The 26,792-nt window shown below is 38.7% G+C and overlaps 1 protein-coding gene across 9 annotated transcripts in view; it reads left to right on the top strand.

Annotated features, from left to right (window-relative positions):
* CPLANE1 (ciliogenesis and planar polarity effector complex subunit 1) overlaps nt 1-26,792 on the top strand; it is a 141,283-nt gene that overhangs the window by 410 nt on the left and 114,081 nt on the right. For 5 of the 9 annotated variants that reach the window (XR_008664356.1, XM_055324961.1, XM_055324962.1 and 2 more), the window contains exons 1-15: nt 106-234; nt 7,046-7,157; nt 10,226-10,361; nt 10,475-10,594; nt 10,792-10,956; nt 11,616-11,848; nt 14,826-14,932; nt 17,137-17,293; nt 17,706-17,809; nt 19,567-19,749; nt 22,509-22,758; nt 22,931-23,086; nt 23,250-24,019; nt 25,181-25,389; nt 25,589-25,669. Coding sequence is in view for 8 of the 9 variants with exons in the window: in XM_055324961.1 (XP_055180936.1) it covers nt 7,077-7,157; nt 10,226-10,361; nt 10,475-10,594; nt 10,792-10,956; nt 11,616-11,848; nt 14,826-14,932; nt 17,137-17,293; nt 17,706-17,809; nt 19,567-19,749; nt 22,509-22,758; nt 22,931-23,086; nt 23,250-24,019; nt 25,181-25,389; nt 25,589-25,669 (2,752 nt within the window). In the remaining variant the exon portion in view is untranslated. Of the gene's footprint in view, nt 1-105; nt 235-7,045; nt 7,158-10,225; nt 10,362-10,474; nt 10,595-10,791; nt 10,957-11,615; nt 11,849-14,825; nt 14,933-17,136; nt 17,294-17,705; nt 17,810-19,566; nt 19,750-22,508; nt 22,759-22,930; nt 23,087-23,249; nt 24,020-25,180; nt 25,390-25,588; nt 25,670-26,792 lie in introns of those variants that run through there. The other 4 variants (XM_055324967.1, XM_055324965.1, XM_055324960.1 and 1 more) reach the window with 3 other exon arrangements.

Genomic DNA, 26,792 nt, shown 5'->3' with positions numbered 1-26,792 from the left:
GACCGCGCGGCGCCGGGGCGCCGAGGAGGAGGCAGCGCGGGAGGGAGGAGCAGCGCGAGCCGCCCGCCCCGCCCCGCCCCGCCCCGCCCCCGCCGTCGCCCGGGCACAGGCTCGCGTCTGGGCTGCGGGCCGCGCCTCGGCCGTCGCCCTCCCGCCTCCTCGCCGCGCTGCCCGTGTGGCCCTGGGGCTCGCCGCGCCTTCCCCGCCTCGGACGGACGGGCGGGGCCCCGGGAGGTAACTGCCCCAGGCCCGGCCCTCGCCGCCCCGGCCCCCCCCGCGCACCGTGCGGCCGCCGGCCTCCGCGGGCTCCGGGTCGCTGCCCGCCCGCCGCCCCCCGTCCTCCCCTCGCGCTCGGTGCCCCTTCCCCCCTCACCCCTCCTTCCCCCGCGTCCTTCCCCCCCCCCCCGTCCTCCCCTCGCGCTCGGCCTTCCCTGCCCCCCGCCCCCCTGGTCCAGCCGCGCCGCCTCGCCCCCGCTCTCCCCTCGCGCTCGGTGCCCCTTCCCCCCTCACCCCTCCTTCCCCCGCGTCCTTCCCCCGCGTCCTCCCCCCCCCCGCTCTCCCCTCGCGCTCGGCCTTCCCTGCCCCCCGCCCCCCTGGTCCTGCCGCGCCGCCTCGCCCCCGCTCTCCCCTCGCGCTCGGTGTCCCCCTCCCCCCTCTCCCCTCCTTCCCCCGCGTCCTTCCCCCCCCCCCGGTCCTCCCCTCGCGCTCGGCCTTCCCTGCCCCGCCCCCTGGCCGCCGCGCCGCCTCGCCCCCGCTCTCCCCTCGCCCCCGCGGGCCCCCGCCGCCCCGCCCTCGCGCTCCGTCTTCCCCAGCCTCCCCCTCCGCCCCCGTCCTGTCCCCCCCCCGCCCCTGCCCTCCCCTCGCGCTTCGCCTCCCCCAGCCTCCCCCGCGTCGCATCCTCGGGCTGAGGAGGCGCGGGCCCCGCGGGGGAGAAGGCCGCCCTCCCCCCAGGCTCCGCCGCAGGGTGGGGGTTCCGCTGGGGTGGGGGGTGGGTCCCTGGGCACGACCCCGGGACTCGCGCGAGGTGGCCGTGGACAAACTTCGGTTTGACCCTCTTCAGGGTAAATTGAGCCCAGAGGGACGGAGGCGGTTTCTTAGGCTGCCTGGGGTGGCAACCGCGGAAGAGCTCTGGGGACCGCGTTCGCTAATGAGTTTTGAATAAAGGTCGTTTCTTTGGGGGTGTGTGTGTGTGTGTGTGTGTGTGTGTGTGTGCGGACTCAACGTAGTTTTCCTCCTAGTGCGTTTTGTGAGTGTGATTGAATTTCTTGTTCTTTTTAAGATTTTATTTAGTTATTCACGAGAGACCCAGACAGAGAGGCAGAGACCCAGGCCGAGGGAGCAGCAGGCCCCACGCAGGGAGCCCGACGCGGCCTCGATCCCGGGTCTCCAGGGTCGCGCCCTGGGCCGAAGGCGGTGCTAAACGGCGGAGCCACCCAGGGATCCCCGAGTTTATTTTTCTTTTTTTTTTTTTTTAATATTTTTTTGATCTTTTTTTTTATTTATTTATGATAGTCACAGAGAGAGAGAGAGAGAGAGAGAGAGAGAGAGAGAGAGGCAGAGACATAGGCAGAGGGAGAAGCAGGCTCCATGCACCGGGAGCCCGATGTGGGATTCGATCCCGGGTCTCCAGGATCGCGCCCTGGGCCAAAGGCAGGCGCCAAACCGCTGCGCCACCCAGGGATCCCCCGAGTTTATTTTTCATTTCTTTCTTCCGTTCGCTGATTTCCCTTGTTCCGTGATGTTTATTATTCTCTGTGGCAGTTCTTGTTCTGAGTGCGGGTTCACTAGGAGGCAGAGAGCATCTCGTGGAGTTCTGGAAGACGAGACCCCGTCCATCATCGTCAAACCCTGTGGGGCTCCGTCTTTACATCTTGAGCTGTTTTTATCCTTTACCTTTTAGTTGAAAGGCTTTTATATATGACCATACTTCTGGAACACTTTAAAGCAAATTCCTGGCATAAAAACTTAAGTATATAGTGTATCTCTCGTATCTAGAAAAGGTAAGGACTCTTAAAAAAAACAAAAAACAAAAAACAAACCCAAAACCCATAATAGCCTTACCACATACCACCAAAAATAACGTTAATTCCTCGATGTCTTTTAATACCTTGTCATAGTCAATATTCATCTTTTTTGAATCTGAAATTCAGGCTTTTAGAAAATTTGCAAGAAGAATATTAAAGAACTCCCTACACTGTCACCCTGTTTGCCCATGTGTTTATATTTTGCCCATACCTTTTCCTTCTCTTTTTTTTTTCCTTTTTTTTTTTTTTTTTTAGATTTTATTTATTTATTCCTGACAGAGAGAGAGGCAGAGACACAGGCTGAAGGAGAAGCAGGCTCCCCACTGTGCACAGAACTGCACTAGGGCTTGATCCCAGGGCCCTGAGGTCATGACCTGAGCTGAAGGCAGACACTTAACTGACTGAGCCACTCAGGTGCCCCATTATCAATATTTTTAAGGACTAATAGCCCATTTATGTCATGTTCCTCAACATGAATTAATTTCCTCATGAATAGAGTTAGGTTTGAATTTTTTGGTGGGAATACTATATAAGTAATGTTATGTCTTTTTCAAATTATCACAATCAGAGAAGCATAATGTCTCCCTTTTATAGGTTAAGATGTCCATTTTTTCCACTATCATTTTTTTCCTGTTCACTGTTACTTTCTCCGTTTTTGCAAATTAAGTACAATTGACCTTTAAAGCACGTGGGGGTTAGGGGTGTCAACCCCCACCCCATGCAGTTGAAAAGCTGCTGATTCCGGAAAAACTAAACTGATAGCCTACAGTTGACCATGCCTTATTAATAACATAAATATTTAACACATATTTTATATGTTGTATGTTTTATATGCTGTATCATGTAGTAAGTTAGAGAAAATAAAATGGCATTAATAAAATAAGAGAAAATACAGTACTATACCATATTTATTGAAAAACATCTGTGTATAAGTGGACCCTTAGAGTTCAAACTTGTGTTGTTCAAGGATCAGCTGCAGTTGTGGGGAAATAACTCCAGATTATGTAAATCTTAGAATCCTCCCTCTCCCTCTGCCTGGTTTAGCATCGGCTGATGGTTCTTTCCTGAATTAGTTTTTAGTATGATAGTTGGAAAATAGTGATTTTCCATATCTACCTTCAAATCAGTGTGGCCTCATTTATTCTTCATTTAAGAGATTGTAACCTGTTGCTCATCTTTATTTTGATGCTCAGAGTGTCTCAAATTTGACCTGGAGATTTGGCCCATCAATCTTGGTCCCCTTTCTTTCTTTCTTTTGAAGATTTTATTTATTTATTAGAGAGAAAGAGAGTGCATGCGCGTGTACTCCCACACACAGGAGGAACAGGGGAAGAGGGGGCAAAGATTCACAAGCCGACTCTGTCCTCAGCTCTGAGCCAGAGGTAGGGCTTGATCCCACCACCCTGAGACTGTGACCTGATCTGAAACCCTAACAGACTGAGCCACCCAGGCAGCCCTTGGTCCTGTTTCTTTTTGACATGTCCCCATCATATGTTTGCTTCCTTACTTTGGAACAAGATGTTCCAGGTCCATCTGTTTGCTTTGCTATCCCTGCCCTGAAATCAGCTGTTTTTCAAGGAGCCCTGGTGTCTCTTACTGAGGAATGGTACTTAGAAATGAAAATCTGGGGGCACCTGGGTGGCTCAGCAGTTAAGTGTCTGCCTTCCGCCCAAGTCATAATCCCGGGGTCCTGGGATTGAACCCTACAGCAGGGTTCAGGGCTCAGTGGGGAGTCTGCTTCTCCGTCTTCTTCTCCCACTCCCCTGCTCAGGCTTTCTCTTTCTCTCTCTCAAATGAGTGGGTGGGTAAAATCTTTAAAAACAAAACAAAGACAACCAAAATCTTGGGTGCTAAGTTTGCTCATTGCTAGTAGAGTATCATTGCTCCTGCAGGCCCTTTTAGAAGACGGAGCTAGAAATCATGAGTTTTTACACTGATACCTCCAGTTCTTATCCAGCCCCTTAGGGCTCTTCTTTACCTTTCCCCATTTTATAACTATTTCCTCTTTCTTCTGCAATGAGAATGCTGGCTCCCATCAACAGCTATATATATGTTTATATGTATGTGTATACATATATATGTATACATATATATGTATACATTTACATATATATGTATATGTTCATTTGCTCAGTCCTACAGTTCACAAAACATAGCATCATAATTTGTATATTCATACCCCTAGGAAAAACAAACCTACTAAGAAGAATTTGAGATTTGTTTGTAGTCCTTTTTATCTTCAGTTTGAGGGCATGTAGTCAAAATACTGTATTTAAAAGTTACCTGAATTCTTTTTCTCTTCATTGTGGTTATTTTACTCATTTGAAATACAGTTGCATTTGCTTCTCTTTGTGTTAAGTTTTCTGTCCCCCTTCCATTCTTGATTTATTTATTTATTTAAAATATTTTATTTATTTATTCATGAAAGACACAGAGAGAGGCAGAGACATAGACAGAGGGAGAAGCAGGCTCCCTGCAGGGAGCCTTATGTGGGTCTCAGTCCTGGGACGGGATCACACCCGGAGCCAAAGGCAGATGCTCAACTGCTGAGCCACCCAGGCATCCCCCATTCTTGTTTTTATTAATGTAATTCCAAAACTCAGAACTATATGGTGAAAGGTACATTAGGTATCCCTCTCTCCCTAGCCTATCCACTTTGTTTTCTAGCCCTTCTTCCCCCAGCACTGTGGTAGTTAACCTATTTTGTTTGTTTGTTTTATTTTTCTGTTTCTTTTTGCAAAATTAAATGATGCATGTGTTATTTCCGTCTCCTTACACATGAAGTAGCATACTAGGTACATTCTTTTTTTAAAGTAGGCTCCATACCCAGCACCCAGTGCAGGGCTTGAACAATAAGATCAAGAGTCACTTGCTCTGTCAATTGAGCCAGGCAGATGCCGCTATGTATACTCTTCTGTACTTTGCTTTTTTCAATTAATAACATATTTTAGAAATCCAAGTTTATAGAGATCTTCCTGTTCTTTTTGGCAGCTGTTGAATATCTATTTCTAACTGATTTGTTTAAATTACAATCCAAAAAAGATCTTCACATATTGCATTTGGTTATTATGTTCTCTTAACATTCCCCCCAATTTTATATGTGTGTATATATATATATTTATATAATACATATATAGCAATTGGCAACTTCTCTACCTTACCCCCTTTAAAAATATTTCTAAAAATTAATTAATTAATTCATTTATTTTAGCGAGAGCACATGCGATTTGGGAGAGGGGCAGAGAGAAAGAATCTCAAGCAGACTCCCACTGAGTGTGGAACCCAACTCAGGGCTTGCTTGGTCTCAGAACTCTGAGATCATAACCTGAACTAAAAATCAGGAGTGAGACGCTTAACTGACTGAGCCACCCAGGTGCCCTTCTCCCTCTCCCCTTTAAAATACCATTTATTTGTTGAAGAAACTGCATCATTTATCCTATAGCATTTGTTACATTCTGAATTTGGTTAATTTTATTCTGGTGTATTTAATATGTTCCTTCATTTTCTTTATTTCTTGTCAGTTGGTATTTAGAGTCAGACACAGATTAAGGTTCAGTTTTACATTTTTCATCTTTTTAAGAATATTCCAGAGGTGCCTGGGTGGCTCAGTAGGTTGTGTCTGCTTTTGGCTCAAGTTGTGATCTTGGGGTCCTGGAATCAAGTCCCACATTGAGCTTCCTGCCCAGTGCGGAGTCTGCTTTTTCCTCTTCCTCTTCCTTTGCCCTTCTCCCACTCACCACTCATGCTTGTGCATGCTCGCTCTCTCAAATAAATAAATAACAGGCGCCTGAGTGGCTCAGTGGTTTGAGTGTCTGCCTTAGGCTCAGGGCATGATCCCAGGATCCTGGGATTGAGTCCCGCATCGGTCTCCCCGCAGGGAGCCTGCTTCTCCCTCTGTGTATGTCTCTGCCTCTCTCTCTCTGTCTCTGATGAATAAATAAATAAAATCTTAAAAATAAATAAATAAATAATATTTTTAAAAAGATTATTTTTAAAAAACTCTTAAGTAATCTTTACACCCAACATGGGGCTCAAATTTACAACCCTGAGGTGAAGAGTTGCATGCTCTACTGACTGAGCCAGCCAGGCACCCCTCATGATTTAAAATCCATTGCTATAATTTGTTTTGATCCTCAAACAATTTTCACCTTGGTCAGTGGGATCCTTTTTAGAATGACTTCCGTGTTTTCTGTTTGGGCACAGCACGCTGTGCCAGGCAGTCACACCGTGTGAACATCCTCCCAGGATTCTCCCTATCCCAGGATTATGCTTTCCTCACCTCCTTGGCTCCAGCAAACTCTTCTTGGCTTCCACTGCAACTATCCCCACATCTATCATGGTACTTGCCAGGCATCTTCACTTCATTTCTGGGCTTCATCTTTATTTGGGGTAGTTTGAACTCTGTTATAGCTTGATGGCTCAGGGTGGTTTGACTGCTTCTGTGGTGATTAAAAGCTTCAAGAGTGATTACTTCAGAGAGTAAAGTAGAAGCTGTAATTGCTCTTTATGATGGAGCCTTGCGAAATGTATAACATCACGTCCATTTTACCGTTTGTCAAAATAGTAAAAAAAAAAATCTCCTCCAATTTTAAGAGATGAGGCATGAACTAGAGCTCTCAATGAGAGAAGTGTCAAAGTCACAGTATAAGAAGAGCATGTGGGATGGGAGATACTGTTATGGGCGTCTTTGGGAAATACCTAGAACACTGAGAAAAACATATCACATAGAAATTTTATTGTCAAGATCTTTTCCTAGTTTGTTTTTATCTTCATAGTCTGAGAAAAAACTTGTGAAAAAAGCAAATACATTTTGTCTGACTATTCGAAATATGAGATATGAAATACATTCTCAATATCTTACTTTAAAAAGAGTTAATTTGATGAAAAAAGTGATTTACTTTGTGAAAATTCTAAATTCAAATCCTCAGTAAATCTTATGGGCTATTTATTATTATTATTATTATTATTATTATTATTATTTATTCATTCATTCATTCATTCATTTTTTTTTTTTTTTACAGCATCTTGTGGACTGTTGTTAACTTAACAAGCATGGAGATACGATTAGAAGTTTTGACATCAACAAGTATCAAACAGAAAAAGCCCTGGCCACGAGTCTCCTGGTTAGGACAGGTAGGTTCTCCTATCTTCATACAATACCAGCTGTAATAATGTGTTAAATGTATACTTTGGCTCTAAGATAGGATGTTCTATGGTCTTAAAAAATAAACCCACTGTCTTTAGAAGGATCACGTGCTCATAGAGCAAGAATTTTTGTGTTTTTTATTTTTTTAAGGTGAGCAAGTTAGCTTCTCCAGAAAGTTAAATGGTCTGTCTAGAAGAAATATTTTACTTTCAAAAATTTTTTTTTATCACATTAGGTTCATGATTGAGATGGCTTATATCAAAGTGAGTTTTTTTTTTTTTTTTAAGATTTTATTTATTTATTTGAGAGAGAGAGAAAAAGAACATGAGCAGGGTGAGGGACAAAGGGAGAGGGAAAAGCAAACTTCCTGCTGTGTATGGAGCCCAAGATGGGGCCCCACTCCAGGATCCCAAGATCATGACCTGAGTTGAAGTCTGGTGCTTAACTGAGCCACCAGGTGCTCCTCAAAGGGAGTTTTTTAATTAAAAATTTTAATTTAAAAATTTTAATTTTAATTTTTAATTAAAAATCTAAATATAACAATGTTATATTAATTTCCAGTATACAACATATTCTGTGATAAATCTCCACTTTATTCTCTGTATTTATGAGTCTGTTTATTTTATTGTTGTTTGTTCGTTTTGAAATTTAGTCTCAACATGTAAGTGAAGTCATGGTATTTGTCTTTCTCTGACTGACTTCTTTCACTTAGCATTATACCCTCCAGGTCCATTCATGTTGTTGCAAAGGGCAAGATCTCATTCCTTTTTATCACTGAGTAATATTCCATTTTATGTATATACCACATCTTCTCTATCCATTCACCTGTTGATGGACACTGGGTTGCCTCTGTAGTTTGGCTACTGTAAAAAGTGCTGCAATAAGCGTGGAGGTGCATATGTCTTTTTAAATTAGTGTTTTTGTTTTCTTTGGGTAAATAGCCAGTGGTGGAATTAGTGGATCATATGGTATTTCTATCTTTAATTTTTTGAGGAAATCCTATTTTGTTTTCCACAGTGGCTGAACCAGTTTATATTTCTACCAACAATACACAAGAGTTCCTTTTTTCTTCACAGCCTTGCTGAACATTTGTTATTTCTGGTCTTTTTTTTTTATATATATATTTTATTTGTAAGTAATCTCTACACTCAACAGAGGGCTGGAATTCACAACCCAAAAGCAAGAGTCACTTGCTCCACTGACTGAGCCAGCCAGAGTCCCCTTTTGTCTTTTTTTTTTTTTAATTTATTTATTAGAGAAAAAGCATGAGTGGGGGAGGGGCAGAGGGAGCGGTAGAGAATCTCAGGCAGACTTCCTGCTGAACACAGGGCCCAATGTAGGGCTCCATCTCAGGACCTGAGCTGAAATAGTGTCAGATGCTTAACTGATTGAGTCACCCAGGGCTGCCCCCTCCCTTGTTTTTTTTGATTCTAGTCATGCTGAGAGGTTTAAGTGATACATCTCAGTGTGGTTTTGATTTGCACTTCCCTGATGATTAGTAATGTTGAGCATTTTTTTCGTGTGTCTGTTTGCCATCTGTGTATGTCTTTTATAGAAAAATGCCTATTCAGGTCCTCTGTACACTTTTAAATTGGATTATTTGGGGTTTTTTGGTGTTGAGTTATATAATTTTTTGTGTATTTTGAATTTTAACCTCTTGTCAGATACATGATTCGCAAATGTCTTCTCCCATTCAGCATATTGCTTTTTTATTTTGTTGGTTGTTTCTTCCTGCATGGTGCAAAAGCTTTTTACTTTTGTGTAGCTGAAAGGGAATATTTAATTCCTTTCTTCTGAACCTTTCCTTACTGGAACCGTCATTGGAGTCTTTCCTGCCATTGTGATTTTCATGAGTTTTCAATAAAAGTGCCCCTTAGAACTAGAATAAAGATGGCCCAGAATATACCAGCTATCCAGGAACACTAGTCACAGTATATGGAATAGATTCTTCACCTTAGGGAAAGTTGGCAAACCTATAAAATCCTCTTAGGATATGTAGTAAATACGAAAATTTAAAAATGCGGTATTTAATGCCATTTCCTATGACAAATTATATTGTTAACTTCCTCTAGAACAGTGTCTCACTTGAGCTTTGCAGTGGTTAAGAATCATCTGGTGAAAAAAAAAAAAAGAATCATCTGGTGATGCCCAACTCTGAGCTTGAACTCACAACCCTGAGCTGAGATCGAGTCAGATACTTAACTGACTGAGCCACTCAGGTGCCCCTTTACCTGGTGATCTTTTTAAAACAAGTATTGGGCCCCACTCCTGGAGTTCCTGCCTGAGTAGGGAACTAACCGAGGTGGATAGTGTGCAGTTCTGACAGTGTCAAAGGTATTGCTGATACTTGTTGGCTGGATGGTATTTTCAAAATCAGTGCCCTAGAATATATGTAAACAAGGTTCATTCAAAACAGTTTACTTTTTTTTTTTTTTAAAGATTTTATTTATTTGAGAGAGAGAGAGAGAGAGAGAGAGAGCACAAGTAGGGGGAAGGGCAGAAGGAGAAGGAGGAGAAGGAGGCTCCTCACTGAGCAGGGGCATCTATCCTAGGATCCTGAAATCGTGACTGAGCCAAAGGCAGATGCTTAACCGACTGAGCCGTCCAGGTACCCCAAAAGACCATACTTTTTCTAGATAATAAAAAATGACCAGAGTCTGTGGTTTATAAATTTCAGAAGCCATATCTGTTTTAATCTAGGTATATAATTTAAAAACTTGTCCATACTACTGTTCAAATTGATGAAATTAAACCATGCATAACTCAGTTTTGACTAGCAGAATTAGAAGACACTCCTATAATTTTAAATATCAAAAAGGTCTGGATGCAACCATTAGGTTATCCTACCTAGTAATTCTAATAAGAAGTATTTTAAGATAGAATGAAGAAATCTCCAAGTTACTTAATCAGCCTTACTGTTTATTTTATTATTTGTGTTATAAGTGTAAAATCTTTCTTGCATGTCACTTTATTTTCCTTTCTGGGATAATTTATTTAGGTTAGAGGTTGAATTAACTTCTGGTACCTCTTAAGTCTCACATGTTTCTCCTCTTAGGAAGATGAAGCTGTTTTTCTCTTGGATGATAAATTCATAAATGAAATTAACTTGCTATCAGGAAGAACAAAGAAGAAAATTCCTAGTCTGCAGCCTTTGCTGAAGGACGTTATTGTCCTAACAACATCCAGTAATGGTTAAGTAGTACTGTATTTTCAAAGGGCTAGATTAATTGTGTTTGTTCATAATTTGGGGTAATATTAAGGGAAGTATTAGGTTGTAAGTACTGTATTTCCTTTTTGGAAACAGATGTGTGGCTGGCTGGGGTACTCACCACAGGGGAGCTTTTTCTTTGGAACAAAGATCAAGATTGCTTGAAAACTATACCGGCAACTGAGAAGCCTAAGAAAATGATTCAAGCTGCAGTAGGTGGGAGTTTTTTATTTGCTTAAATTGGTTTACTTAATAAATAGGAAAAGAAGATGAAACATTTTATTGTTACTATTTTAAAAGTGTATCTCTGTATGTGTGCTTACATATATGTATTTACATAGAATATATACGTATATATATTTTCTTATATATGTATGGATTTTTTTTTTTTTTTTTTTTTTTTTTTTTTAAAGATTTTATTTATTTATTCCTGAGAGAGAGAGGGGCAGAGACACAGGTAGAGGGAGAAGCAGGCTCCATGCACCGGGAGCCCGACGTGGGACTCGATCCCGGGTCTCCAGGATCGCGCCCCGGGCCGAAGGCAGGCGCCAAACCGCTGCGCCACCCAGGGATCCCATGTATGGATTTTTTTAAAGATTTTATTTATTTATTCATGAGAGACACAGAGAGAAGCAGAGACATAGGCAGAGGGAGAAGCAAGCTCCCCGCAAGGAGCCCCATGTCAGATTTGATCTCGGGATTCTGGGATCACACACTGAGCTGAAGGCAGACATTCAGCCAATGAGCCACCCAGGCATCCCTTTTTGTTGGTATTTATTTGTGATACTTGGTTTCATCTTAAAGAAAAGTCTTGCCTAAAATATCTGATAAGAGTGGGTTCTTCTTTTTTTTTTTTTAAATTTGAGAGAGAGCAGAACTAGTAAGAACACAAGTGGAGCAGGGCGGGGAGGGACAGAGGGAGAAGCAGGCTCCCTGCTGTGCAGGGAACCCAATGTGGAGTTGGATCCCAGGACCCTGGGATCATGACTTGAGCCAAAGGCAGACGCTTAACCAACTGAGCCACCCTGATGTCCTTACCAGTAGGTTCCATCATATAACAAGTACATAATATATGTTACTATTATTTGTACTTTTAATTTATTAGTAGTGCCTTAATTTTATCCTGAATGGAAGTATTATTAGGTTTCTTATTGTCAGAATAGATATATTATGTACTTTCTGGGAACAATTCAGACTTCAGAGGTTTAATTAACTTTCTTTCTTTTTTTTTTTAAAGCAAGCTCTTTGAGACTGTACTTGTATGTATCTGGAAATGGGAAAAGAGTTTTGCTTATAACTCCTTCTGGATGCATATTTCTTTGGGAATATTTGGAATTCAAGACTATCTTATCTTCTAAAAGTCCTTCATTGGTAGGCCAGTGGTCCCAGATCATACCCGAAGAAGCAGTTCATTTGCCTTCTAAAGAAGATAAAGAAACTGTAGTACATGCTGTTTTTATAAAAAATGAGGTAAAATCCAAATCAGACATGGTGTTATAGAAGTTGAGATCTCAGACTTTAAGAACAGGCATTATTTATGAAGCAATTGAAGAGAGTGTGTAATGTATTACTATATGTCTTTAGCCTTCATTAATTGACAGAGTAATTGTAAAATTGTGGAAAAATATTTTTATATTTCTTGGTTGTATTTTTAAAAATGTTTATCAAAAATGGCTTGAGCTCCACCAAAAAAAAACTACTAGAACCAACAAATGAATTCAGTTATGTCATAAGATACAAGATGAATATACAGAAATCTCTTGTATTTCTCTACACTACTAATGATGTAAGAGAAAGAGAAATTAGGAGAACAATTTCATTTATAATTGCATCAAAAAGAATAAAACACCTAGGAATAAATTTAACCAAGGAGTTGAAAGATCTGTACTCCAAAAGCTATAAAATACTTATTAAATTAAAGATGTCACAAACAAATGGAGAGATAATCCATGTTGATGGATTGGAAGAACCAATATTGTTAAAATGTCTTTAGTACCCAAAACCGTCTAAAGATTTAATGCAATCTCTATCAAAATGTCAATATTTTTCAAAGAACTAGAACAAGTAACCCCACAATTTGTATAGAACCACAAAAGGCCCCAAGTAGCCAAAGCAATCTTGGAAAAGAAGAACAAAGATGAAGGTAATCAAAATAGTATGGTACTGGCACAAAAATAGACATATAGCTCAATGGAACAGAATAGCGAGCCCAGAAATAAAGCCATGCGTACATGATCAGTCAGTCTATGATGAAGGAGGCAACAATATATAGTGGGAAAAAGACAGTCTCTTCAACAAATGGTGTTGAGAAAACTGGACCATTTTCTTACACCACAAAAAAATAAACTCAAAATGGATTAAAGACCTAAATGTGAGACCTGAAACCATAAAATTCCTAGAAGAAAGCATAGGCAGTAATTTCTTTGACATTGGCTGTAGAAACATTTTCTTAAATACCTCCTCTGGTGAAGGAAACAAAGCAAAATTAAACTTTGGGAGAACACAAAAATAAAAAAGTTTTTGCATAGGGAAGGAGGAAACTATCAATAAAACACAGAGGCAGTCTGATGAATGGGAGAAGATATTTGCAAATAATATTTCTGTTAAGAGATTGATATCCAGAGTGCACAAAGAACTTACATAACTCAACACCAAAACCCCACAAATAATCCAATTAAAAAATGGGCAGAAGACCTGAATAGCATTTTCTCTACAGAAGACATACAGATGACCTCAGTTATATGAAAAGATGCTCAACATCACTAATCATCAGGGAAGTGCACACCAGAACTACACAGGTATATCACCTTATATCTGTCAGAATGACCAGTATCAAAAAGACCAGAAATAACAGTGTTTGGCAAGGATGTGGAGAAAAAGGAACTCTTGTGCATTGTTGGTGAGAATATAAAATGGTGCAGCCACTGCAGAAAATAGTATGGGATTTCCTCAAAAAATTAAAAATGGAAATACCATATGATCAAAAAAAAAAAAAAAAGAAATACCATATGATCCACTAATTCTACCACTGGCTATTTACCCAAAGAAAATAAAAACACGAATTTGAAAAGACATATGCACCTCTATGCTTACTGCAGCATTATTTACAATAGCCAAACTATGGAAGCAACCCAGTGTCCATCAACAGGTGAATGGATAGAGAAGATGTGGTATATACGTAAAATGGAATATTACTCAGTGATAAAAAAGAATAAGATCTTGCCCTTTGTGACAACAGGATAGACCTCGAGGGTATAATGTTTAGTGAAAGAAGTCAGTCAGAGAAAGACAAATACCATGACTTCACTTACGTGTTGAATCTAAAAATCAGGATGAGCAAACAACAATAACAAAATAAACAGACTCTTAAGTAAAGACAACAAACTAGTGGGTACGAGAGGGGAACTAATATAGCGTTGTATGTTAATTGATCAAAAACAATGGCTTAAGTTGAGTTTTCTTTTTCCCTAGTTTTATTTTTTATTTTTTTTTAAATTTTTTATTTATTTATGATAGTCACAGAGAGAGAGAGAGAGGAGAGAGAGAGGCAGAGACACAGGCAGAGGGAGAAGCAAGCTCCATGCACCGGGAGCCCGACGTGGGATTCGATCCCGGGTCTCCAGGATTGCGCCCTGGGCCAAAGGCAGGCGCCAAACCGCTGCGCCACCCAGGGATCCCTTTCCCTAGTTTTTAAAATTTATTTCCTTTTATTTCTTTTTATATTTGAGTATATTTGACACAGTGTTAGTTACAGATATACAACATGGCAGTTCAACAATTCTTTGTTATGCTGTGCTTGCCACAAGTATAGTCACCATGCGAAACTATTACAGTACTGTAATACACAGTACTATATATTACAGTATATTGATTGTATACCCTCTGCTGTACCTTTTATTCCCATGACTTGTTACATAACTAGAAGCCTGTATCTCCCACTCCCCTTCACTCATTTTGTCCAACCCCCTCTCCCATCTCCTCTGACAACCAGCAGTTCTTTGTATTTTATAGGTCTGATTCTGTACTTATTTTTAGTTTTAAAATAAAATTAGCTTTATAATTTAAAAAGCTAGAATTGATGATATTAAGCTATTTAGTTTCCAAGAAAAAACATATTCATTAACTAAAAAACATTATAAATAGCTGCATGCATTGTGTGTATGGGCCAATGTTTCATTACCCAATGCACTATGCATTTTAAAATTTTATTTTCCTTTACCTTCCTCCACCTCCAGGGATAGTGCCCTAATTTAAATAATACATAGTTATGAAATAAGGAAAAAATTATTCTTTTTTTAAATTACTTATTATTTAGTCTAATATTAAGAATAAAAATATAAGCAGGATTTCCATGTGTTTTATTTATGATAAAATACATGTTTTATATATTTGTTGATTTATTTTCAGATGAATTATATACTAAAGTTTATTAAATTTTTCTATACAGTTATTTGGAGACTGCTGCTTGTGTTCGTTTACTTTTTATTCTGGGGAATGTCTGAAGTTAACGTTTCTAGCAATTCGGTGGCATGAAAATGTATTTACAACTATGAGGTAAGGTAAAGGTTTTTTTCTTCCTTATTTTTTATCCCTTTTACAGGAATATTTTTTTCTCCCATAAGAGCATAGTAGGATTAGTTAAATGAAATTATTATTATTTTTTATTTTATATCTTTTTAATTTTTTTTTTAAATTTATGATAGTCACAGAGAGAGAGAGAGAGGCAGAGACATAGGCAGAAGGAGAAGCAGGCTCCATGCACCGGGAGCCTGATGTGGGATTTGATCCCGGGTCTCCAGGATCGTGCCCTGGGCCAAAGGCAGGCGCCAAACCGCTGCGCCACCCAGGGATCCCAGTTAAATGAAATTAAATTTGAACTTCTGAGATTTTACAAAGCTGTTCTTCCCATAAATATTACTGTTAGTTTTCATTTTATTTTATTTTATTTTATTTTATTTTATTTTATTTTTTTTTTTATTTATGATAGTCACAGAGAGAGAGAGAGAGAGAGAGAGAGGCATAGACACAGGCAGAGGGAGAAGCAGGCTCCATGCACCGGGAGCCTGACGTGGGATTCGATCCCGGGTCTCCAGGATCGCGCCCTGGGCCAAAGGCAGGCGCCAAACCGCTGCGCCACCCAGGGATCCCTGTTAGTTTTCATTTTAAATGTTTACTCTAGAAGGTTTTTCTTGTTTTTGTTTCGTGTCCTTTCTTGGAATTGAGAACATGTAAAAGGTAAGAAAGTCTATGGTCTTGTATTAAAATTCTAGAAGTAGCTATTTTGAAAAATAATTCAATTGAATTTTAAAAGGGACATAATTTGAATTTACTACTGTACCTTTTATTAAATACTCAAGTACTTTTTAATTAAAAATAGTTTTATTGGGGCACCTGGGTGGCTCAGTTATCTGCCTTTGGCTCAGACCATGGTTCCAGGTTTCTGGATTTAAGCCTGCATTGGGTTCCCTGCTCAGTGGGAAGTCTGCTTCTCCCTCTCCCTTTGCCTCTCCCTCCACCCCCTCCCACCCTCCTCTGCTCCTGCACGCACAAGCTCTCTCTCAAATAAATAAATGAAAAAAAAAAGTTTTATTTAGGGGCACCTGGTTGACTCAGAAGAGTATGCCACTCTTGCTCTTGAGGTCATGAGTTTGAGCTCCACATTGGGTGTAGAGATTACTTAAAAAAAATTAATGAATATAAATAAAATAAAAATAGTTTGATTTATTCTAAGAAGCCCAGTAATATACAGAGTACATTAAAAGCATATAATGCCTAAGCAGGATTTAGTAAAAATGTGTTTTTTTCTGTTTTTCTTCATTTTCTTCTGTTAACAGTACTTCATTAAAGTATAATTGAGATAAAGTAAAATGAATAAATCTTAAGTGTATAATGAGATGGATTTTCATAAGTATACATGTGTATAACCGTCCTCATATCAAATATAGAACATTGAGACTATTTTATTTTATTTTATTTTTTTTATATGGAAGCTCCAATGCACGGAGCCCAGTGTAGGGTTTGAACTCATGACCCTGAGATCAAGACCTGCACTGAGATCAAGAGTAGGATGCTTAACCAACTAAGCCACCCAGGCGTGCCTATTTTTATTTTTTAAAAGAGTTTATTTTTAAGTAATCTCCGCCCAGCTTGGGGTTCGAACTTAAAACCCCAAGATCAAGAGTTGTAGGCTCTAGCAACAGACAAGCATCCCAGAACATTGCCACTACTTTAAAAATCCTTTCTTCTCTTCTTCTTTAATTTCTGTAAAAATATTTACAATAATGTAGAAATCTGTGTCCTGTAAAACTTTCATCAAAGCAGATGTATTTGGAGTTGACTCTGAAGCATGCCGTTACTAACAGAGTGCTGATACTGAACTTATTTAGCTGGCAACTGCTCTTGTGCCTTTGATGAAACTTCTGGATAGTTGCTAAGAGGCCCCTTAATATTTGTGCACATGTAGGAATTTAGTTGAATCCTTAAGTTTTTTTTATGATGAACTAAATATTAATTTAAAAAGTTACCATATGGGCAGCCCGGGTGGCTCAGCAGTTTTGTGCCACCTTAAGCCCAGAGCCTGATCCCAGGATCGAGTCCCACATCGGGCTCCCTGCATGGAGCCTGCTTCTCCCTCTGACTGTGTCTCTGCCTCTCTCTCTCTCTCTGTGTCTCTCATGAATAAATAAATAAAAAATCTTTTAAAACAATATAAAAAGTTAACATATTTTCTATTTTCAATTATTTCATTACTTTCTTAGGTCATTGCCATACCATGTTCATTGGGCACAACAAAACTGCCATCTGTGCAATCTGATTCCTAAATGTGCCTCAGTAAAGTCAAGAGGTGCTCTCATTTCTGCCTTTTCAAGAGATGGTGTTACCCTGGCAGTAACCCTTAATCAGAAAGACCCAAAGGTCAGTAAATATAATCTGTCCTGGAAGTAACTTATAAAAGAGTTTAGTCCAGCTTGGAGTTCTTTGTTTTTTAATGTTACGTTATGTTCTTTGAATTGCTGTTTTCTGATCCAATTTAGTATTGTAGATTGTTAAAGTTATTTAAACTGGCTGCTGTAATTTCAAAACTTGGCCTTCAGAAGTGAAAAGAGAATAGTAAAAAGGAAGAAAAAAGTACAAAGTGGTAACTGATGTCCTTAAAATAGAGTATAAGAGTGAGGAGTTATAGTTTTCAGTATTGTTTTGCCAGTTGGGAAAGACTTCCAAGAGAGTTTATTGATATGATAATAGGTCTCTGGGTCTCTAGAATCAAAAATAATGATTAAAGCAAAATAATTTAATGGTTTTGTTGTTTTCTTTCCCTCCTTTCTAGGCAACTCAGGTATTGTTCATAAACACACTGAATTTTGTTACTCTCTGTGGTAGCCTGAGAGGATGTAGTAATAAGAATCCTGTGGTTCCAGCTACACTTATCAGGTAAAAACTCTTGTGTTTCTATTAGTGTTTCAATTTTCTGATAGTTTAATACATTTAAGGCTCTGGTAATTCAAAAGATATCTAAATAAGTATTTAGATAGAGAATGCAATTTACTTTCAGTATTTGTGATTGATAGATTCTTTTTTTTTTTTTAAAGATTTTATTTATTTATTCATGAGAGACACAGAGAGAGAGGCAGAGACACAGGCAGAGGGAGAAGCAGGCTCCATGCAGAGAACCAGACATGGGACTCGATTCTGGGTCACCAGGATCATGCCCTGGGCTGAAGGTGGCAGCGCTAAACTGCTGGGCCACCTGGGCTGCCCTGATTGATAGATTCTAAAAATTGCTTTATGTAAGGAAAATCTCACTTTCAGAAAGGGGCTTGGGGGACGCCTGGGTGGCTCAGTGTTTGAGCGTCTGCCTTTGGCTTGGGGCGTGATCCTGGGATCCCAGGATTGAGTCCCACATCGGGCTCCCTGCATGGAGCCTGCTTCTCCCTCTGCCTGTGTCTCTCATGAATAAATAAATAAATCTTTAAAAAAAAAAAAAAGAAAAAAGGGTCTTGGTAGGGTGGAAGATACGTGAACATTTTTTTTTTTCTTTTATTTTTTCTTGCATTGTCTCAGGAAGAGTAGAATCACAATTGGTAGGAAACTATTGAGTTTCATTAGAGACCAAAATGAAGACATCCTGGACTGGGAAAACCATTATATGCTCAGGGAGGCTGAGGTGTTAGCTTTTAAACAAAATTGCCATGCTCTGCGTATGGGTTAATAACAACGTAAGTCATGATTTTGGATGGCACATGAGCCACCACCAGGATCTACTTGGGATTATAGAGTAGGAAGATTTCCTCTTAGACTTCTTAATTTCCTTTTCTGAATCTCTGAATTCCCAGTTTTCAGGCCTATCTAGCCTTCCCCGTCATTTTCTTTTCCTCCCCAAAAGTTCCTTTCTAAAGGTATTATTCATTCTTACATCTGAAATTAATGTAACATCATGTCTCTATTGTACTTCAATTAAATAAATAAATAAAAAATATTACTGGTCTCAGTGCAGTAGTCTGCTTAACTTAGAGTGTCATTATTTACATGAGGAGCTACTTTCTGTCTCCATAAGATATTCATATTACCAGATAGTTAAGGAGTGGTAAGGATAGCTTTAGGGAAGACAGTGTGCTGCTGCATGGACCTCTGGCAAGCTGCAGAGAGGACAGGCATGGTATTGACTTTTAAGTAGATTTAGTTGTAGGCACCAATATGATTAAAGTTGTTCTAATTAAAATGTGACTGAGGGATCCCTGGGTGGCACAGCGGTTTGGCGCCTGCCTTTGGCCCAGGGCGCGATCCTGGAGACCCAGGATTGAATCCCACGTCGGGCTCCCGGTGCATGGAGCCTGCTTCTCCCTCTGCCTATGTCTTTGTCTCTCTCTCTCCCTCTCTCTGTGACTATCATAAATAAATTAAAAAAAAAAATAAATAAAATGTGACTGAAAAACTTTACTGTTCTACAGAGTATTTTCATCTTATCATTTGCTTACGTGTCTGTGAATTTCTGATTGGAATATTGTTTGGAATACATATTTATGAGCAAGCATTTTTTTCTTACCTTCTTTCTGGGAAGTAAAATAACCCAAAATGTATGTGATAATTGCCTACTATTCATTCTTTTCCCCCTATTTTTTGCTAGGCCATTTTAAATCATGAAAGACATTGTAGAGTCCTTTCTAAATACACTGTCTTGCTTTTTCTAGGTCCTACTGGGTAGGTGATATCAGCTGGACTCACGATAGTCTTTTTCTGGCTTGTATGTTAAAACGTGGCTCCCTGGTTTTATTGACCTGTCAAGGTGAATTGGTGACGTTAATTACATTTGGTTGCTCCATAGAATTTGGGCCAGCAGAATTTATTCCTTTTCACCCACTAGTAACATATAGGTGAGACATTTAAATTGTTTTGTTTTTAGGTTTTCTCCTTTGGTATTACTTTACTATGTATTTTTGTAAAATAATTTTGTCTTTCAAATTGTCTTATTCTTTCTTTGAGTCTGTTATCTCAATATCTGTTTCTTATTTATAGTTTTCTTTTATTTCTTTTTGTTGCTTAATCCTGGTGAAAATTTGACATTGTGGCTATGTAAGTATAAGTTACTTAAATATTTAGTAGCACTAAAACATTTATTTTCTTTTATATAAAAGTTCAAAGAAGTGTGATATATCTTTTATTGTTTTAAAAGAAGAGCAGTTAAATTAGTAACTCAAACTTAAGTTGGTACATGGATTTATCTGTTTTTTTCCTCAAAAGGAAAGAAGGAAAAAGCTGTGGGAAAAGAATAGAAGACTTTAGAATTTAGCCATATGTTAATTTTTAATTGTGGGGTGGGTTAGCAGCTGGGTTTGGAGTCATATCAAAATTTAAATCTTGGTAGCCCCAGTGGCGCAGCGGTTTAACGCCGCCTGCAGCCTGGGGTGTGATCCTGGAGACCCTGGATCGAGTCCCACGTCGGGCTCCCTGCATGGAGCCTGCTTCTTCCTCTGCCTGTATCTCTGCCTCTCTCTGCTCTGTGTCTTTCATGAATAAATAAATAAAATCTAAAAAAAAAAAAAAAATTAAATCTTGGTTCTTAAAAAAAAAATCTTGGTTCTTCTACTTATTAATCGTGTGACTTTGGGTAAGTTATACTTTCTTTCTTTTTTTTTTTTACTGTGAAAGGTAAATGACTCTATTTCTTAGGGTTGAGAGAATGAAGTAAAAAAGTAATTAGTAATAAACTGCTTAGCACAGTTCTGACATAAAGTAGGTGTTCAGTAAATATTTGTTGTTATTGATGTTGATATTAGATATGACCTGACATGTATATACAGGTATTTACAAAACAAAAAAATTGGAAAAGTCTTTTGAAATCAATCCATTGCCATTGCCTCAAAGAAAGGAAATTGAGGATGGGTGTGTCCTTGATTATATTTAGCAAAAAATGATGCTTAATTTTTAGTATTAGAAAATTCTAGTTTGTCACTTCCTGCAGTGAAAGTATTTTTTCCTTATTTTTTAAGGTCCAATTCATAATTGACTTGAATTGCCTCATATTTTTTAGAATTAATTTAGGGGGCATCCCGGGTGGCTCAAGGGCTTAGCGCCGCCTTCAGCCTTGGGCGTGATCCTGGAGATCTGGGATCGAGTCCCACGTCGGGCTCCCTGCATGGAGCCTGCTTCTCCCTCTGCCTGTCTCTGCCTCTCTGTGTCTCTCATGAATAAATAAATAAAATATTAAAAAAAAGAATTTAGGACCTTTTAAATTAGATTACTTTTTCTGATTATAAAAGGAATACATATTTATTATTTAAAAAAAGAAACTTAGAAATCAAATGCTGTAAAACTAGTGTAGAAAATGAAATACTCTTGTAGTCCTATTTCTCCCAAATAACAATTATTAATGTTTTAGTGTATTGTCCTACAAATTAAAAAAAGTATGTATGACTTTATAATATTAGTTTCTTTTTTAAAACAAAATGAATTCTATGATATATGCTGTTTAGTGTTTTGCTTTTTTGATTAAACAGTTTATATTATACATCTTTCCATGAAGTAATTTTTTAATGTTCTATAGATTCCTTGTGGTGTGTATGTCCTATATTTAACTAGTCTTCTGTTGTTGACTATTTGGCCGATAAAACCTGTATTTGAATAATTTGCTAACCAGAAAGAGATTATAATATATTTTTGATTATTTGATCTCTTTATAAAGCCCCAAAGTTAATAAGCAGCGATATTAAGTAATCCTAATCAGGTATACCAACATAACAGTAAATAAGTACATTTATATGGAAACTCAGTCAAATTTAATCTAAAACTGATAAAAAGTTAGTCACTACGATCTTTTCCAAATGTCTTTCTCAGTTTTTTTCTCCCCCTCCTTTTTTTTTAAGAGAGAGAGGGGCAGAGGAGAGGGAAAGAGATTTATTATTTTTAAGATTTTATTTTTTTATTCATGAGAGAGAGAGAGAGAGAGAGAGAGTGTGTGTGGCAGAGTCACAGGCAGAGAGAGAAATAGGCTCCATGCAGGAAGCCCGACGTGGGACTCGATCCTGGGTCTCCAGGATCACACCCTGGGCTGAAGGCGGCGCTAAACCTCTAAGCCACCTGGGTTGCCCAAGGGACAGAGAATCTTAAGCAAATTCCAAGCCTAGTGCAGAGCCTGACTCAGGGCTCAGCCCCACAACCCTGAGATCATGACCTGAGCTGAAATCAAGAGTTGGACACTCAACCAACTGAGCCACCCAGGCTCCCCTTCTTTCTCCTCCTTAATAACAAGTATATTCATAACTCATAATTACATTCTTTTTTTCATAATTATATTCTTATAATCATATATGGTAAGAAGGAAAGTTTACTATTAACTCTATAAGAGTAAAAATGAACTACCTTAATTCTTTTCTGAAATAGTTTGTTTAAAACTAAATTAAAAACAAAATAAATGCCACAATTCAGGGGGCATTTAAAAAACATATAAATCTATATATTATTTAACATTTGTGTTTTCCTTAGAGATATATGCAATTAAATGTTAGTGTGTTTAACTGGCTTTTTTATCGTTGTGTAGCTTTTAATTGTTGTTTTGCTTTTCTTTGGAATAATATGATTGTTTCCTTTAAGATTTTTCTCTTACTAATTCTTTAATTTTGTGTTTGTTTGCTAGACCACAGCAGTTTACATTTCAAGATTCAAATAATTCTGTAGACTCATCAGCTTCTGATAGTGACCCCATGAGACAGAGATTTTCCATAAAAGCACACTCACGGTTACCCTACCTCATTATTTCTGATGGATACATGGTCACAACCCTTCGATTTGTTGATAACCTGTCTCCATCAGTGCTCATGAGATCCCTTCTACTTGATTCAACCCAGAGGCTTGAGAAAACATATCAAAGTATGATATTGTCTAAGGTATAGTGCTTTTTGGTATCATTGGTAAAAGTTGGCTGCTTAGTCTTTCCAGATTAAAACCATACTGACAGTAATGTCCTTGGATTGTGTACAGTTGTCTTTAGAATTTGTAATTGTTTGTGGTGGAATTACAGATAAACTTTTACTCTTAGAAATCTCTTATCTTCTACAGCCAAAAGGCAAAGGGCTGAACTTACGATCACTGGATTCCCTGAGATCTAGCCTGTTAAAACACCAAGGAAATCAAAGTTTAGCTGATTCTACTGTCCCCAGATTCTTACAGACAGAAGAAACCATGAAGTTAAGTGAAAAAACAGCAGATTTCCAGGTACTTAGTAGCAGTGTTTTATTTACTTTGAAGTTACATATTGACTTTATTCCAAGAAACATATTTTGTTTTGTTAAAGGGAAAGAAATTTGAGAACATCAGTGATTTTACTTGTAAGGTGTTACATGATACTAAGTATAATTTTTTTTCACTCACATTTTAGGATTTTGAAGCAGAAGAAACTAATGAAGGCAATCACTTTCCGAACAACTTATTCTCACTTTGGAATAAAAAAAATGATCCATTGTTCAGTAGTGTCAAGGAGGGAAGACTGGAATTTGCATCTATGTTTGATACAATACATGCAAAAGATAATGTCAAGGAAACAGATAAAACCATTACAGAACTGCATTCTGTCCAGAAAAATCTCCTTGCAGCATGGAATATAGGAATTTCAAAAAATGTGATGGAAAAAAATGTAATGTTGAATTACACAGTAGTTTGTATCACTCATTTTTTCTACATTCTTCAATTTATAAAATGTCCTTTCCCCAAACTAGATATTTTTTTAAATAAGAGCACAGGACAAAATGCATGGGTCCTTTGTATCTTTCAACTTTTTCATCAGTGTTTATCAGTCCAGTATTGGGATATGAGATACAAACAAGATGTGGGACATTTGGTAAAGCTGACCTCAAATACTATAAAGCTTTTGCTGACCCAGCAACAACAGGGTCAGTTATTCTCAGAGAAGCTTTTGGCTAGTTTTCATTTACTTAAAATGGTAGCTGATAATTTAAATGCTATATATGGTCTTCATCCTGAAGTTATTTCAGCCTCAACTGATGGAAGTAGAACAGCAAATCAAGACAAACTGGTGGTACCCATTTTTCAAATGTTTCAAGATAGTGGTTCTCAGGAAAACTGGTCCTGGAACTCATCTTTCAAGATTTGTCCTCAAGTAGTAAATCTTGCTCAACAACCAGGACACAGGTATAATTACTTTCTGTTAGGGTACTATCAACATTATAGATGTTTTCCTTTTTGAAAAATTGAGATAAAATTCCCATACTGAAAAAGTCACCATTTTAAAGTGTAAAATTCAGTGCTTTTTAGTATAGTTACAAGGTTTTAGAACCATTAGCACTAATTGCAGAATATTTTTTTTTTTTAAGATTTTATTCATTTATCTGAGGGAGAGTGAGGAGGAACAGAGGGGGAGGGAGAAGAAAGGGGAAAGAATCCCAAGCAGACTCCTCGCTGAGCCCAATGCAAGGCTTGATCCCACAACCTGGAGAGCACGACCTGAGCAGAAACCAAGAATTGGATGTCCAACTGACAGAGCCACCCAGTGCCCTTCCAGAATGTTTTTATGATCCTCGAAAGAAACCCTGTATTAGGGGGTGCCTGGGTGGCTCAGTATGTTGAGCGTCTGCCTTTGGCTCAGGTTGTGATCCTGTGATTGAGTCCCGTGTCAGGCTCCCAGCTCCAGGGGGAGCCTGCTTCTTCCTGCCTCTGCCTCTATCTCCTTCGCTTTCTCTCTGTCTCTCATGAATAAATGAATGAATAAATAAATAAATAAATCTTTAAAAAAAGAAACCCTGTATCTATTACCAGTCGGCATTAATAAATTTTTATGTTATTTTAAAATATTTTAGAATTTATGCCGAGTTTTATTCAACACATGTATTTTATTAGTCTTGGGCAGCCATGATATATCTCCAAGTATTGAATAATGTTGGTTTAGGTAAGCACTATAGAAGAATAACCACGAAGATCTAAAAAATGTTGGGATACCTGGGTGGCTCAGCAGTTGAGTATCTACCTTCAGCTTAGGTCGTGATCCTGGAGTTGCAGGATCGAGTCCCACATTGGGCTCCCTGCATGGAGCCTGCTTCTCCCTCTACCTGTGTCTCTGCCTCTCTCTGTGTCTCTCATGAATAAATAAATAAAATCTTTAAAAAAAGATTTAAAAATATATTATGTATTTTTGGATCAGTGGACTTTGTGCTGTTTAAATCTGATCAGTTTGTATATACATTATTATATCAGTAAAGAGTATAGGCAAAAATAATAAGGCTAAGTAGGAGACTGTACTAATTTTTATTCCTAGTCTGAAATTTGGTTTTGATGATCACTTAATTTTGTCTGCAGATTGATTGTCCTCTGGAGAGTATTGTACAAAAAAACTTTATGGTATCAAACACAATTAAGTCAAAGACTTCCTGAAGATGACAGGCAGTTAATGGAAAAGATGGCACAAGAAGCATCTACTGTCAAGGCTCTGTTATGTCATATACAGGCTAACTTACAGAATGCTGGAGTTCATGTGAACCAAGGCTTGGAACTTAAATCTATCAATGGTCAGTAGCTTATAAACACTTTCTAACTCTGTGAATAAGCAATGTTGTTAACTGGGCTTTGATTTTATTAATTGCTTGTGATTCCTTGTTTTCTAAAATAGTTTCTAACTGAGCTGCATCCACTAAATTTTAAAATGAAGTAAATTTTTATAAAGTAATGTCATTAACCATGACTGGTTGTTGGTTAAAAACTTTGTAGGTGAAGAATATTTCCTGTTAGGATCATATGAAAAATCTGTTCAATTGTGGAAGAAAGCGCTACAAGAAACCCAAGAGAAAGGTAGGAGAGTGTTAAAAAATAATAGTCACCATAATATTGGTGGTAACGTATTTTGGAATGCTGTAGAGCTTAAAAATAATTCCAAATTTTCTGAGTACTCACAATTAATGCTCGAATGGAATACATAATGGTAGGCAACTTGACTGTCAGAAATAGTTACTTAAAATTGTTTTTAGTCTTGGAATTTGTAGCACCAAGAATTTTTTCCATTACCCAGATGAGGCTCCCTCTGTCCTTTCTTTTGGTTAGTGAGTTGTGATTAATTATTGATGGGGAAAAATGAGATTTAGATCCTAAATAAAATAATGTTTTTTTTTGGCCATTTACTTTTTACAGACTTAGAGAAGCGTGGAGCTAAGGCTCTCTGCCCTTAAGTAATTCAACTTGAAGAATTTCCTGTGAGTTAGACTGATTGTTGGGTTAAGTATGGGCTTCATGGAATTTTTTTTTTTTTTCTTCATGGAATTTTTGATGAGACTATAGGATTGTAGATTCTAGAAACTGGTGATAGCTTTTATGGTATTGAGGGTATGGCTAGGATGACAGAAGTTCTCAGCTAGCAACCTTGGAACTAGCCATGACTGTAACTACCACATGGTCAGGTTTGGCCAATTATTAAGTTAATTTTATGGCTTCTTTGTATATTTCATTCATTCTCCTATTTAACCAGTATTTATCAAGGGCCCTGTATGTCCCTAGTACTGTAGTAGGTACTAGGGTTAACTGAAATAAATAACTTTACCCTTAAGATGCCCATAATATGGAGAGATTATATAACAACTAGCACTTTTCTTGTTATGTTGTTTGGTAGGTGCTGGGGAAGCACAGAAGAGCACTTCCCACAACCTAAGGCTGGAGTGTCAGCATTAGTCTGGGGAAAACTTGGAGCAGTTGACATTAAAAAAATTTTTTTAAGGATTTTACTTATTTATTTGAGACAATGAGAGAGAGTGAGAGAAAGTAGGAGTTGGGGGAGAGGCAGAGGCAGAGGGAGAGAGAGATAAACTCCCTGTTCAGCAGAGAGCCTGACTCTGGGGCTCCATCCTGGGACTCCCGGATCATGACCTGAGCCATAGACAGATGCTTAGCCAACTGAGCCACCCAGGTACCCCAGGAATTGACA

Source organism: Nyctereutes procyonoides, unplaced genomic scaffold (genome assembly GCF_905146905.1).
Source record: "Nyctereutes procyonoides isolate TBG_1078 unplaced genomic scaffold, NYPRO_anot_genome, whole genome shotgun sequence".
Lineage (NCBI taxonomy): Eukaryota > Metazoa > Chordata > Mammalia > Carnivora > Canidae > Nyctereutes > Nyctereutes procyonoides.
This window is presented reverse-complemented; position numbering and strand designations above follow the sequence as displayed.